The sequence below is a fragment of the Rhineura floridana genome, chromosome 11 (genome assembly GCF_030035675.1).
Source record: "Rhineura floridana isolate rRhiFlo1 chromosome 11, rRhiFlo1.hap2, whole genome shotgun sequence".
Lineage (NCBI taxonomy): Eukaryota > Metazoa > Chordata > Lepidosauria > Squamata > Rhineuridae > Rhineura > Rhineura floridana.
This window is the reverse complement of record NC_084490.1, coordinates 1,523,806-1,535,808: the sequence shown is the minus strand read 5'-3', so window position 1 is coordinate 1,535,808 and position 12,003 is coordinate 1,523,806. Positions and strand designations below refer to the sequence as shown.

Sequence of the window (12,003 nt, the reverse complement as noted above, 5' to 3'; positions counted from 1 at the left end):
CTGGCAGCAATGGCTCTCCCGGGGTCCAAGCAGGGGACATTCCCAGCCCTACCTGGACATGCTGCTGGGGATTGAACCCGGGGCCTTCTTCGTGCAAAGCAGACGCTCTGCCACTCAGCTATGTGCTCTTCCCTAAAAGACAGACAGAACACAGGCTGTTGCATTGAGGCTGTTGGCCACTGTGTTGTGCTGTGTGTAATTGTGTTGCTTAATTTCATTTAAAAGTAATACAACAGCAGCAGAGAGTAACAGCAGATGTTGAAATGCGAGTGTGCCAGCGTGTGCTTGCGTTTGCCTATGAAAGCAGGCTTTACCCTGCATCAGCATCACTGAGACTGGAGACTTGGTAAAATGAGAAAAGCTACTTTATTTATAGAAATACACAGTAGATAGAAAGGCATGCCTAGTTCTAACTAACTAGCTAAGTTGGAGGCTTTACTCCCAGGTGTGGGAGTCAGCCCCGTGGCTAGGAGAGACAGCAGAGACAAAGGGATGTCTCCTCTCTCCCGGACAGCCAGAGGACAAAGGAGTGGAAAGGGCAGAAGGAGGAGGGGCAGGTAAGCTTCCCTAAAGACGTATCAGTCTAGTAGCCAGAAGGAAGTCAGTCAGAGCATCACAGGTAAAGGTAAACAAAGCGTATCCATCTGGAGGACCCTAGCCCTATCTCCCCTCTGGAGCTTAAACAAAAGAACAAAACAGGAGTTGCTCTTGCCCTACTTCCAACACACTGAACCATACCATTTGCTGGGGACAAGCGAAAGGGGAGGGCTCTTGCCTCCCCAGACTGCTGGCAGGCCTCCTAAGGGACACCAGGTTGGCCGTTGTGAGAAACAGGGTGGTGGACTACAACTGCCTTCTCAGACCTGGTGCCCAATCCCGCCGTTTTGAACTATGACTCCCATCAGCCCTAGCCAACATGGCTGTATGATGGTGCTGGAGCTGATGGCAGTCGTAGTCCAAAAAAGCTGGGCTGGGCACCAACTTGGGGAAGGCTGTACTAAATGGACCCTTGGTCTGACCTAGCAGGGCTCTTCCTTAGGGTGCTTATGCAAATATCCAAAGAAATAAATAGTCCCACTCCCAGGTGAGAATCAGAACAGCTGTTGAGTGCCCACAAAGGATGCCACCCACCCCGCTGCCGCTTCCAAATCCCTATATCCCTACACATATATAGGGGTTGGTACTAATGGGACTACAAAGGTGAAATTTAATGTAGAATGCATAAAATCAGTGTCAGGCTCTACCTTCAGTCCCTCGCAAAGGCTCTCCGGAACAAGATCATTTTCAGAAGTCTCCGGGAAACCAACAGGGAGGGAGCAGAGCAGACTTCTTGGGGTAGAGTATTCCAGAGCTTGGGGGCCACCGCTGAAAAGGCTCTCTCCAAATGCCTCTCACTTCCTCCAAATGTCATTGTTTCAGTCGGCTCCTACATGTTGCTTGACTCCCTGGATCCTGACGCCAGCGGTGCAGCCCTCCTGAAGAGCCCCCCTTACCATTCCTTGGGGGGCTGCCTCTCTCTTAGCTTCTACTACACTCTGCACGGCGTCTCCAGTGACACAGCCCTGAATGTCTATGCAGCGGAGCCTGGCAAGTGTCCCCACAGCGCTGTTGGCCTGGAAAAAGGAAACGGGGGAGGTGGGGGGGTGGGAGTGGGATCCTCTCAAATTGCCTCCCCAGATTCTCAGAGCAGCTGCCTTGCAGGCAGCCCTGGAAGAAGGAATTCCTTACTTAAGCTGCCTCTTTCTCTTTCCTTTCCCATGCAAAATAGGGGGTGAACTGGGGTCCCCCTTGCTAAGCCTCAGTGGGGAGCATGGACCCAGCTGGAAGCCAGGAACAATCAATTACACCAGGGCAGCCAAAAACATCCAGGTGAGGAAGGGTCAGCCGACTGAACAGAATGGGAGGTGGGGTGGATGCCAGACTGTACTGTTCTGGGGAACAGGATGAGCAGGCTGGCTCTTGGGTGCTTTTAAGCTCGTATCTCCTGCGCAGCTTGTTGTGATCAAAGGATTCCTGCCCCCAAGCTGCCTAACTGCTTAGGTTTAGTAGTGTTGTCCCAACTGGCTAACAGAAGGGGGCAGAGGTCTTGCAAAGAGCTTTGCTTGAGTACTGCAGCTCAGATCCTGAATGGCTTACTGTAATGATGTTACAGAGGAGCTAAGTTACCTTGTTTTGGTCTAGGGAATGGAGTTCTTAGAAAGCTTGCTTTAAGCTCAGTCTCCCCACCCCACCCCCACTATAATCTATAACAGTTCTCCCATCAGGCTCTAGGAGAGGGAGACGGATGGGACCACAGAGCCTCTCTGCTGAAAGGCCAGCAACGTTTGGCTCTTCCTCTCCTTGAAGTCTTCCCTTCCAGGGGTTATTGCAAGAATCCTGTCACTGGGAAAAAGGCCCTGAGTTTGCTTCTTTCCTCCTCCCCACCATTCCCTTTTCCTTTTGTGTCATGTCTTTTAGATTGTAAGCATGAGGGCAGGGATTGTCTTACCACAGCCAAAAAACCCTCACAAAACCACCCCAGTTAAAAACACAATAGACAGCAGATACATTTAAAACAAAACAAGCATCCGGCCATCCACTTGGGAAAGCCTGTTGGAAGAAAAATGCTTTCCATTGTTTCTGGTGAGTGCAGCATAGTGGGCACCTGCTGCATCGGACATGGCTTTGAGGGCTGGCTGTGCCTTTTTCTGACACTCTGGTCACCTGTGGCTTTCCTTTCCTAGTTCGTTATCGAAGGGGCTTACAGAGGGAAGCCAGGTCTGGCTGTGGACAGTGTGCGGATCTCACCATGCGAAGGTAACACATTCTCGTCTGTGGTCATGGAAAAGGTGATGTGGGGAGAGTGAACCTGGGTAGGGAAAGGAGGTGAATTAAGGTTACTCATTCCATGCTTCTCACATACAGAGATTTTCGCCCAGTGTGATTTCAACAACAAATTGGATCCCTTTTGTGGCTGGGTCCAGCCTGGTGACAACAAAGCCAACTGGACGTGGGCACAAGGAAGCACGCCGACGGAAGAGACTGGGCCCTCAGGGGATTATCCCAACGGTGGTAAGGTGCCAAGGAGGGTGAGGGGTGAGCTAGACTTGAAAAAGAACCCATGAAAAACCCACACGCACACACACGTAAATTGCACTTTGGCAATTGCAAATTGACGGAACTCCAAGTTGCTCCCAACCAACTAATCCCACCTGGGACTTTTAAAAAGTATGGCATGGAAAGGCAATTGGACTCCCACAGCAAATGGAAGCATTGGGGGGGGTATTTCCATTGGGACTTTGGCACAAGAAGAAAGGATTAACCCCCACCCCACCCATAATACAGTTCCAGTCAAGATAAGGAATCCCCATGGTTATAACGGAAAGAAAAACACACACAAATACAAAGACGTGCTTTAACACGGATATGTAAAGGTAGCCTGTAAGAAAAATTCCAAAATCCATATTCAGGCAGTGGAGGCCAATGGCTGTGATGTCAGTGGAATCCTCTCCAGGTTTTAGTCCGAACTTTCAGGGAGCTGCCCAGGGTGCTTCAGCACCTTGAAAGAACCTGGAGTGGATTTCACTGCCCTACTGAAATCGGAGCCACAAGTCTCCATTGCATTAGGGTGACACCTTAATTAGGACAACCAAATTGTCACAAAATAGTGTGCAAGCTTCTGAATTCTGTACACTGCTTGGATAATTTGTTCTTGATCAAACAGTTTACACACTTTCTAAATAAAATAAATAAATAAAATCAGGCTAAATGGTAAACAGAGCAATGGAGGGGGTAAGGAATGCTTTCTACCATCTCCGATTGGTAGCCCAGCTACGTCCCTATCTGGACAGTGACGACCTCGCCTCAGCCGTTCATGCTCTGGTAACTTCTAGATTGGACTACTGCAATGCGCTCTACGTTGGGCTGCCCTTGAAGACAGTTTGGAAACTACAGTTAGTCCAGAATGCAGCGGCCAGATTGTTGACGCGGACAAGAAGGTCCGCTCATATCACACCTGTTCTGGCTCGTCTGCACTGGCTTCCTATTTGTTTCCGGGCTAAATTCAAAGTGCTGGTTTTGACCTATAAAGCCTTACACAGCATGGGACCGCAATACCTGGTGGAGCGCCTCTCCCAATATGAAACTACCCGTACACTGTGCTCAACATCTAAGGCCCTCCTCTGAGTACCATCCCATCGAGAAGCTCGGAGGGTGGTGACTAGAAATAGGGCCTTTTCGGTTGTGGCTCCCGAACTGTGGAATGGTGTCCCCGATGAGGTGCGCCTGGCGCTGACGCTGCTATCTTTTCGGCGGCAGGTGAAAACCTTTTTATATTCCCAGGCATTTTAATGCGTATTAGTATGTGTATTTGATGTATTTCGCTACTGTTTGATTATTTTTGTTTACCTTTGTTGGTTTGATTTTATTGTATTATTGTATTTATATATTTTGATTACTTTATTGTATGTACACCGCCCAGAGAGCCCTTGGGCTTAGGGTGGTATATAAATTAAAATAAATAAATAAATAAATAAATAAGTGAGAAGAGAAGGTTAACTGGTGATAAAAGCCATGAGTCTCCTCTGCGGGCCCCTCCGGATGTCCTTTTTATTGTGCATCCATGATTATTGGTGCTCGTAGTGGTATCAAGGCAGTTATACACAATCCCACTTTCAGTACTCTTTGCCCCTACAAAAGTTTCAGGACAGACATAGTGCTTCGTTTCCAGTCAGTGCATGTCCCGCAAACTCTTGCTGAAATCATGTCCCTCCTCATACCACAACTGTTCTGGGGAGTGTGTGTGTTGTCCTCCTTGTGTTGTGCTTTAGCGTAAGAGTGCCCCTGCAGGAGGCGTTCATGCCGTGACACTGGGGGAGCATTACAGAACTAACAAAGCAGAGTGATGTATGGGTGGTCCTGTATAAATCCACCACGAGTACACGATTATTGTGTCAATCGCATGTTGCAGAAGTATTTACCTGCAAATAATAATCATAGAATCATAGAATTGTAGAGTTTAATAATAATAATAATAATATAATGATGATGATGATGATGATGCAGTCTGGAAGGGCCCAGAATGGAGGAGTATGCAGACATTGAAATGAGGCTCTTTCAGGAGCGACACAGGTTTCAGGCTGCACCATGGTCCTTTTCGGAAGGAGAAACAGATAATGCATAATGTGATGTGAAGTTTGGCCATTTAATAACCTTCTTTGAAAAACACTCACAAATCTTAAACTCTTTTGCGTTTCCCTGCTGCGGGGTTGCCCTTTTCTGCACTTTTGCCCTCCTTTTTGAGTCAGACACAGACCTCCGGCATCTTCACCTGTCCCCAAATGGCAAGACATACCCATCCTGATAAGCCACCCTCTTGCCTCCTTTTCCTCTAGAGGGCCACTACATCTATGCGGAGGCGGGTTCCCTGGAGCGAGGCCAGTCCATGCGCCTGTCCAGCCAGGCGTTCTGCACAGACACCGATGCCTGCGTGGAGTTCTACTACCACATGTATGGGACTGTGCCCGTCGACACGCAGCTGCGGGTGCTGGCCCAGGGGCCCTCTGGAGCCACTGTCACCCTTTGGGCCAGGACCGGAAAACAAAGCCCCACATGGCTTTTTGGGTCTGTGACGGTGCCGTACGGTGGACCCCAACCAAGCAAGGTGAGTGGGGAGAGAGGGGGAGGAAAGAGCCAGGAGGAGACAGCAGAGAAACATTGCAGGATGCTCCCTTACAGAGTTAGACCGTTGGGCCATCTAGCGCAGAACTGTCTACACCAGCCTTTCCCAGGTTAGGGAAGGCTGGTCTACACTGAGTGGCAGTAGCAGCTATCCAGAGTGTCAGACCAGGAATCTTCTGCAGTCGTATCTGGAAATTCCGGGTAGGGGTGGAAGGATCTGACCATTTCATTTTTTCCTGTTTCTCATTTTCCAATCTTAAATTCAGTTCTCCACATTTAGGCAGCAATTTGTGGATTTTTTTTTTTTTGAACCTCATCAAAAGTCATCAGCATTTTGGGTAAATTTCTCCTCATCAATACATTTTTGTCTGCAGTTTTAAGTGAGGTACACATTTTTGCATTTCTCCAAATATAAATGCATTTTTGTATGTTGTTTTCACTCACATATCCATTTTCACAGTATGTACACTTTCCCCCAACATACGTGTTTTTGCAAACATTGTTGAGTTGCAGAACGGCATCGCAAAATTCTGAGAAGTGCGAATTCAAAGGTTTGGCTGTGGTTTCGTTCTTCTTTCGGAAAGTGCGGATTTGATACATTTGGCTTTAAATGTGAACTGAATCAAACTCCTCCCACCTTCCTAATTCCAGGGGTCGAACCTGCGACCCTTTTTGCATGCAAGGCAGATATTCTACCACTGAGCTATGGCAAGTCCGTCTGTCTGCTTGGCATGGGGTCAGTAGTGCTAATGGCACATGGCCTGTTGCTTAGCATTTGCGTTTCTTATAGAAATGCCTGCAAGGGGGGCAGGAGAGAGATGGAGTGGAGGGCTTGTTCTTTGCTGTGGTGTGTTTGCAGGAGGACCCAGCCAGTTACCAGGATTAAATCCTGGACTGACTCTTTTCCTTTGATGCAGGTCATTTTCGAGGCTATTCGGGGGAGCAACCCATATTTGGATGTGGCGTTGGACAACATTTCTGTGCGCAGGGGGGCATGTGCAGGTGAGGCTTGGCGGGAGACTCCCCCACAGGGGACTACTTGTTTGGGGACTCTGCATGATTGCACAGGCGGGTGCATGACGCATTGGTGCGTGTGAGTTCATGGAAGCATGCAAACTGATGGCGCATCAGTTCAGATTGTGCAAGCCTGAAAAGGCCTACTTTGCTGTGAGGTGAGTGCTTACATGCTGAACAAAGCAGAGGTGACAAGAAGGAAAGATGTGCTGTAGGGCAAGAGCGTCCCTCTAGACGGCAATAATGCGGTAGCATTGCAGAACCAGTAACAAAGGGGAATGTCATGTGGATGGTCCAGTCTGGATCTACCACTAACGCCACTGTTAATGCACTCAGGTGTTGAGATCAGCGGAGAGGGCCCTTTTGGTAGTTCTGCCACCCTCAGAAACTTGGGGTGGTGGTGGCCAGGGAGAGGGCCTTCTCTGTGGCAGCCCCCAAGCTGTGGAACTCCCTCCCCGCTGAGGGGTGTCTGGCAACCTCACTGTACAGCTTTAGGTGAATGCTGAAGATGCACCTCTTTACCCTGGCCTTTGATAGCTGAGGCGTATAATTTTAGGACCCACCCTATTTTGTGATTTTGGGTTGGTTTTAATAAAAAAAAATGGGAGCTATTTATTTATTTAAAATATTTCTATCCCGCCCTTCTACTCTATAATAGGGCACTCAGGGTGGCTTAAAAAAGACCCCTGTCTGGAGGGGGTCAGTGTCAGTCACGTAAGAGCCCTGGGAGATTCCCCATAGATACCCTCTGACTGTGGACCCTGCTTTCTTTCCTCCACACAGCCTCTGCAACGCCTACACCTTCAGCCCCTTCCTCAACTCTCACATCGACCCACACTGGGTCTGACGTGACCGTGTCACCTGGGGGCTCAACACTACCCCGCCCCACAACTGTCAGCCATGCCAGCCCTACAGCCACCAGCCACAAAATCACTACGACCCACAGCACCCACACCACTGCCAGGCCCCAGAGCTCCACCGTTCCCAAGCCCTATACAACAACCATGGAGTCCACAGCAGGCAAGCCCACAGCCACAAGCCAAGGATCCTCCCGCACCACCAGGCACGTGGTCCCCGACATCAGCAGCAGCCCTGGCCCTGCCAACATCACCCAGAGTGGCCGCACCACCACTCTCACCACTCCTGCAGGCTCAGCCACCACTACCAGAAGGGGGAGCTCTACCACCACTGACCAGGCCACCACCAGCCAAAAGAAACCAGCTACCACCAGCAGCACCAGAACTACCGGCCATGGCACCGCAGCTGCCATCTCCACCACCAGCAACAGCAACATCAAGACAAGCACAATCAGCACAGCTGCCTCCCACTCTCCCACCGGCGGCCTGCCTAGCACTACCACAGGCCACGCCAGTCACGCTACAGCTACTATCAGCCACACCAGTGGTAGCTCAGCTAATGCCACCACTGCAGGCTGCACCAGTCCCACCATGAGCACCTCCACGACACGTCAGGTCAGTTCCCCCAGGACATCGAGTAGCCCCACCAGCCCTCCCCACGTAAGTCCAACCACTGACCACCCCATTGTTACACAATACACCACCAGCCAAGCTGGTCCAGTCACCACCAGCCCCACAGCCACTAGTTGGCCCAGGACCACAGGCTACGAAAAGCCCTCTACCACCAGCCATACAACCAGCAGTCAGCCCAGGACCACAGGCCACGAAAAGCCTTCTACTGTCAGCCACACAACCAGCAGTCAGCCCAGGACCACAGGCCACGAAAAGCCTTCTACTGCCAGATACACAACCAGCAGTCAGCCCAGGACCACAGGCCACGAAAAGCCTTCTACTGTCAGCCACACAACCAGCAGTCAGCCCAGGACCACAGGCCACGAAAAGCCTTCTACTGCCAGCCACACAACCAGCAGTCAGCCCAGGACCACAGGCCACGAAAAGCCTTCCACCGCCAGACACACAACCAGCAGTCAGCCCAGGACCACAGGCCACGAAAAGCCTTCTACTGCCAGACACACAACCAGCAGTCAGCCCAGGACCACAGGCCACGAAAAGCCTTCTACTGTCAGCCACACAACCAGCAGTCAGCCCAGGACCACAGGCCACGAAAAGCCTTCTACTGCCAGACACACAACCAGCAGTCAGCCCAGGACCACAGGCCACGAAAAGCCCTCTACCACCAGCCCCACAGCCACTAGTTGGCCTAGGACCACAGGCCACAAAGAGCCCTCTACCACCAGCCATGCAACTAGCAGTTGGGCCAGCCCAAACAGCACTGTAGGCCACAGTGAGCCAAGTACCACCAAGTCCATTCTGACCAGCACCACAATTTCTAGCATCAGCCAGAGTAGCTCTGCCACAGCTAGCCATGGAAGTCCAGCCACCAAGCACACAACCCCCACTCACCACGTCAATGGTACAACCACCAGCCAAGGTAGCTCAACTGCCAGCCATGTGAGCCCCAGAACCACCAGACTCCCACCAGCAACCTCAGGCAGTCCCACCACTATGAGTCCTGCAAGTCCTGTCACCAGCCATAGCAATGCCACAGCCACTGCTGCTGTTGCCACATCTATGAGTCATGCCAGCACTATGGCCACCACCCGCCCCAGCTCTGCCACTACCTGGCATGTTAGGGAATCCACAGCCACACATGCTACCAGCCACACAGCCATCACGGCTGGCCAAACCACAATCACCAGCACCAAGATCAGCAGCACAAGCACTCCCACTGGTTCAGTGGCTACAGCCACAACGTCAGCCCCAAGTACCACTGTGGCAAAACTCACCTCCACACCAGGAGTCTCTACAAGGACAACAGCCACCACAGAGACCCCCGTCCCATCTCCAGGTAAATGGCTTTCGGAGATTCCTAACTGCAGGCGAGGGGGAAAGAAATCAAGCAGTTGACGGTCACTCAGTTCTATTTGTCAAAACTAGGTCACTTTTCGGCTCAAAAGGGGCATAGAGCAAAAATAGAAATCATTTTTAAAAACAGCCATCATCAACAACAACAACTGCTATGCAGCAACACAAAGCTGGAGAACCAGGACCCCAGGAGGGCCAGGAGGGAAGTGAGGCCAAATGCCAGAATTTTGGCTTTTCTGGGAAAAGAGCCCCCTAGCTTGGTGGGGAGAAGAAGGAGAGTGAGCTAGGACTCCTGGGTTCTCTAGAGAATGATGACAGGATTATTATTATTGACGATGAAGACTTATATAGGGGGTACTTCTCCCTTAATGTTGAACAAATTGATTTTCTTATATGTTCTTTATTTAGAGTGTTTATTTTTATTTATTATTTCAATTTCAATTTCAATATCCTATCCACTAACCAAAGGTCTCAAAGCAGCTTACAATATATTTAAATTATTTATTTGTTTATTATATTTACATCCCATCTTTTATCCAAAGAACTCAAGGTGGCATACATGGTTTCCCCCCATTTTATTCTCACAACAACCCTGTGAGGTAGGTTAGGCTGAGAGCCTGTGACTGACCCACAATGAACTTGACTGCAAGACATCTGTGCTTAGAAGGTGCAAACTCCCCCAGGTGAGGGAGCTGATGTGAATTTTAGCCAGGCATGAGCCCCAATATTGTGCTTTGCATTGAAACTGCTTGCAAGCAAGACATCAAAGCCATGTCTCTCAGCGCTAATCAGCTGATGAGTGCTAAGAAGCATCACTTTGAAGTATCTTTGCAAGTGCTTGCAAACAGGCATCAAAGAGCGGCCCCTTGTCTGCTGACCTCATGATGACATCCAGTGATTGACAGATGGATTGCCCCACCGACCCAGCTGTCAAAATTGGTCTGCAAGGGGTGGGGAAAGGAAGGGGAAGAACCTAAGAATAGCCCTGCAGTAGTAGCTGGATTTAGCCAACCGCAGCCCATTCAGTCCATCATCCTGTTCTCTCAGTGGCCAACCGGAGGCCCATTATGGGATCCAGCCCTCCAGGTGGATCCAATGTCCCAACCCAGATGTAAGGCATCCCTCACATAGAGCTGCTTCACAAGTGCCTGTAGGGATGAGACTGGCCCACCCACTTTTACCTGACTCCTCCCCATCCCATAGATCGGGAGATTTGCACCATTTCGGGAGACCCCCACTACACGACATACGACGGCCGCCTCTTCCACTTCATGGGCACCTGCACCTACCTGCTGTCTGCCCTCTGCAATGCCACGTCGGGCCTGCCCACCTTCAGGATCGTGGCTACCAATGAACACCGTGGAGGCAACAAGCAGGTCTCCTACGTCAAGTCCGTCAGCGTGGAGGTCTACGGGATCCAGATCGTGCTGCTGAAGGGGCGGAGAGTCACCGTGAGTCCCATCGGTCGGGTTCCCCTCCTTTGGAACCCCGCCCTCCCCCCAATATCCTTCCACCATCCTTTTCCCACCCATGCTCCAATGGTACCTCTCTCTCCAACACAGGTGGACGGGCAGCGGGTCACATTGCCAGTTTTCCTGGCTGGCAGGCAGGTGTCGGTACGTCTGAGCGGCACCTTCGCTTTGGTCCAAACAGATTTTGGCCTCTGGGTGCGATTTGATGGGAACCACCACATGGAAGTCTCTGCCCCAGCGACTTACATGGGACAGCTCTGCGGCCTCTGTGGTGAGCCAAATGGGGGACCTGGAGCGTTTGAGCAGCTGGGAGGACTCTTGGGTACCATTCTGGGATGCGAGTGAGGCCTGGCAGCTAGAAAGGAGGATAGATGAGCTCAGAGGCAGAGAGTGTGCTTTGTGTGGAGCAGGTCCCAGGCTGAAGCCGCCCCATCTGCAGCTAAAGGTGGCCTTCCCTCAGCCTAGTGCCCTCCAGACGTTTTGGACTACAACTCCCATCAGCCCCAACTGGCATGGCTGTGCTCCCATCATATGGCTGTGCTGGCTGGGGCTGATGGGAGCTATAGCCCCAAACATCTGGAGGGTATGAAGTTACGGAAGATGGTCGAGTGGGTTGGAGGTGGGACTCTGAGACTGGAACCCTCCAAAATTCAATAAATATATTGTCCAGCCCCCCTCCCCCCATTTTATTGTCAGCTCTCAGAACGGAAATGGAAAACCATTTCTCTGTCAAGGCTCACTTTCCTTTAGGGGTGACTATGCCAGTGGTGGGTGTGGAAAAATCCAAAAGTGGGCATGGCACCCCCTTTTCTGTCCCTGGCTGCATATTTAAAAGCATATTTAAAGCACTTTTCCAACTCATACCCCTAAAGACTCCTGGGAACTGCAGTTTGCTGAGGGTGCTGGGAATTATATCTCTTGTTAGGGGTAAACTGCAGTTCCCAGGAGGCCATGGGGGAAGCCATGTGCTGGGAACTGTAGCTCTGGGTGCTGGCAGTTGTAGCTCTGTGAGAGGC

The 12,003-nt window shown here is 50.9% G+C and overlaps 1 protein-coding gene across 1 annotated transcript in view; it reads left to right on the top strand.

Moving 5' to 3' along the window:
• The first annotated feature begins 7,676 nt into the window (after positions 1-7,676).
• Positions 7,677-12,003, top strand: part of ZAN (zonadhesin) — a 35,055-nt gene continuing 30,728 nt past the window's right edge. The window contains exons 1-3 of the mRNA XM_061590262.1: positions 7,677-9,498; positions 10,719-10,966; positions 11,078-11,258. Coding sequence (XP_061446246.1) covers positions 7,677-9,498; positions 10,719-10,966; positions 11,078-11,258 — 2,251 coding nt within the window. The remainder of the gene's footprint in view (positions 9,499-10,718; positions 10,967-11,077; positions 11,259-12,003) is intronic.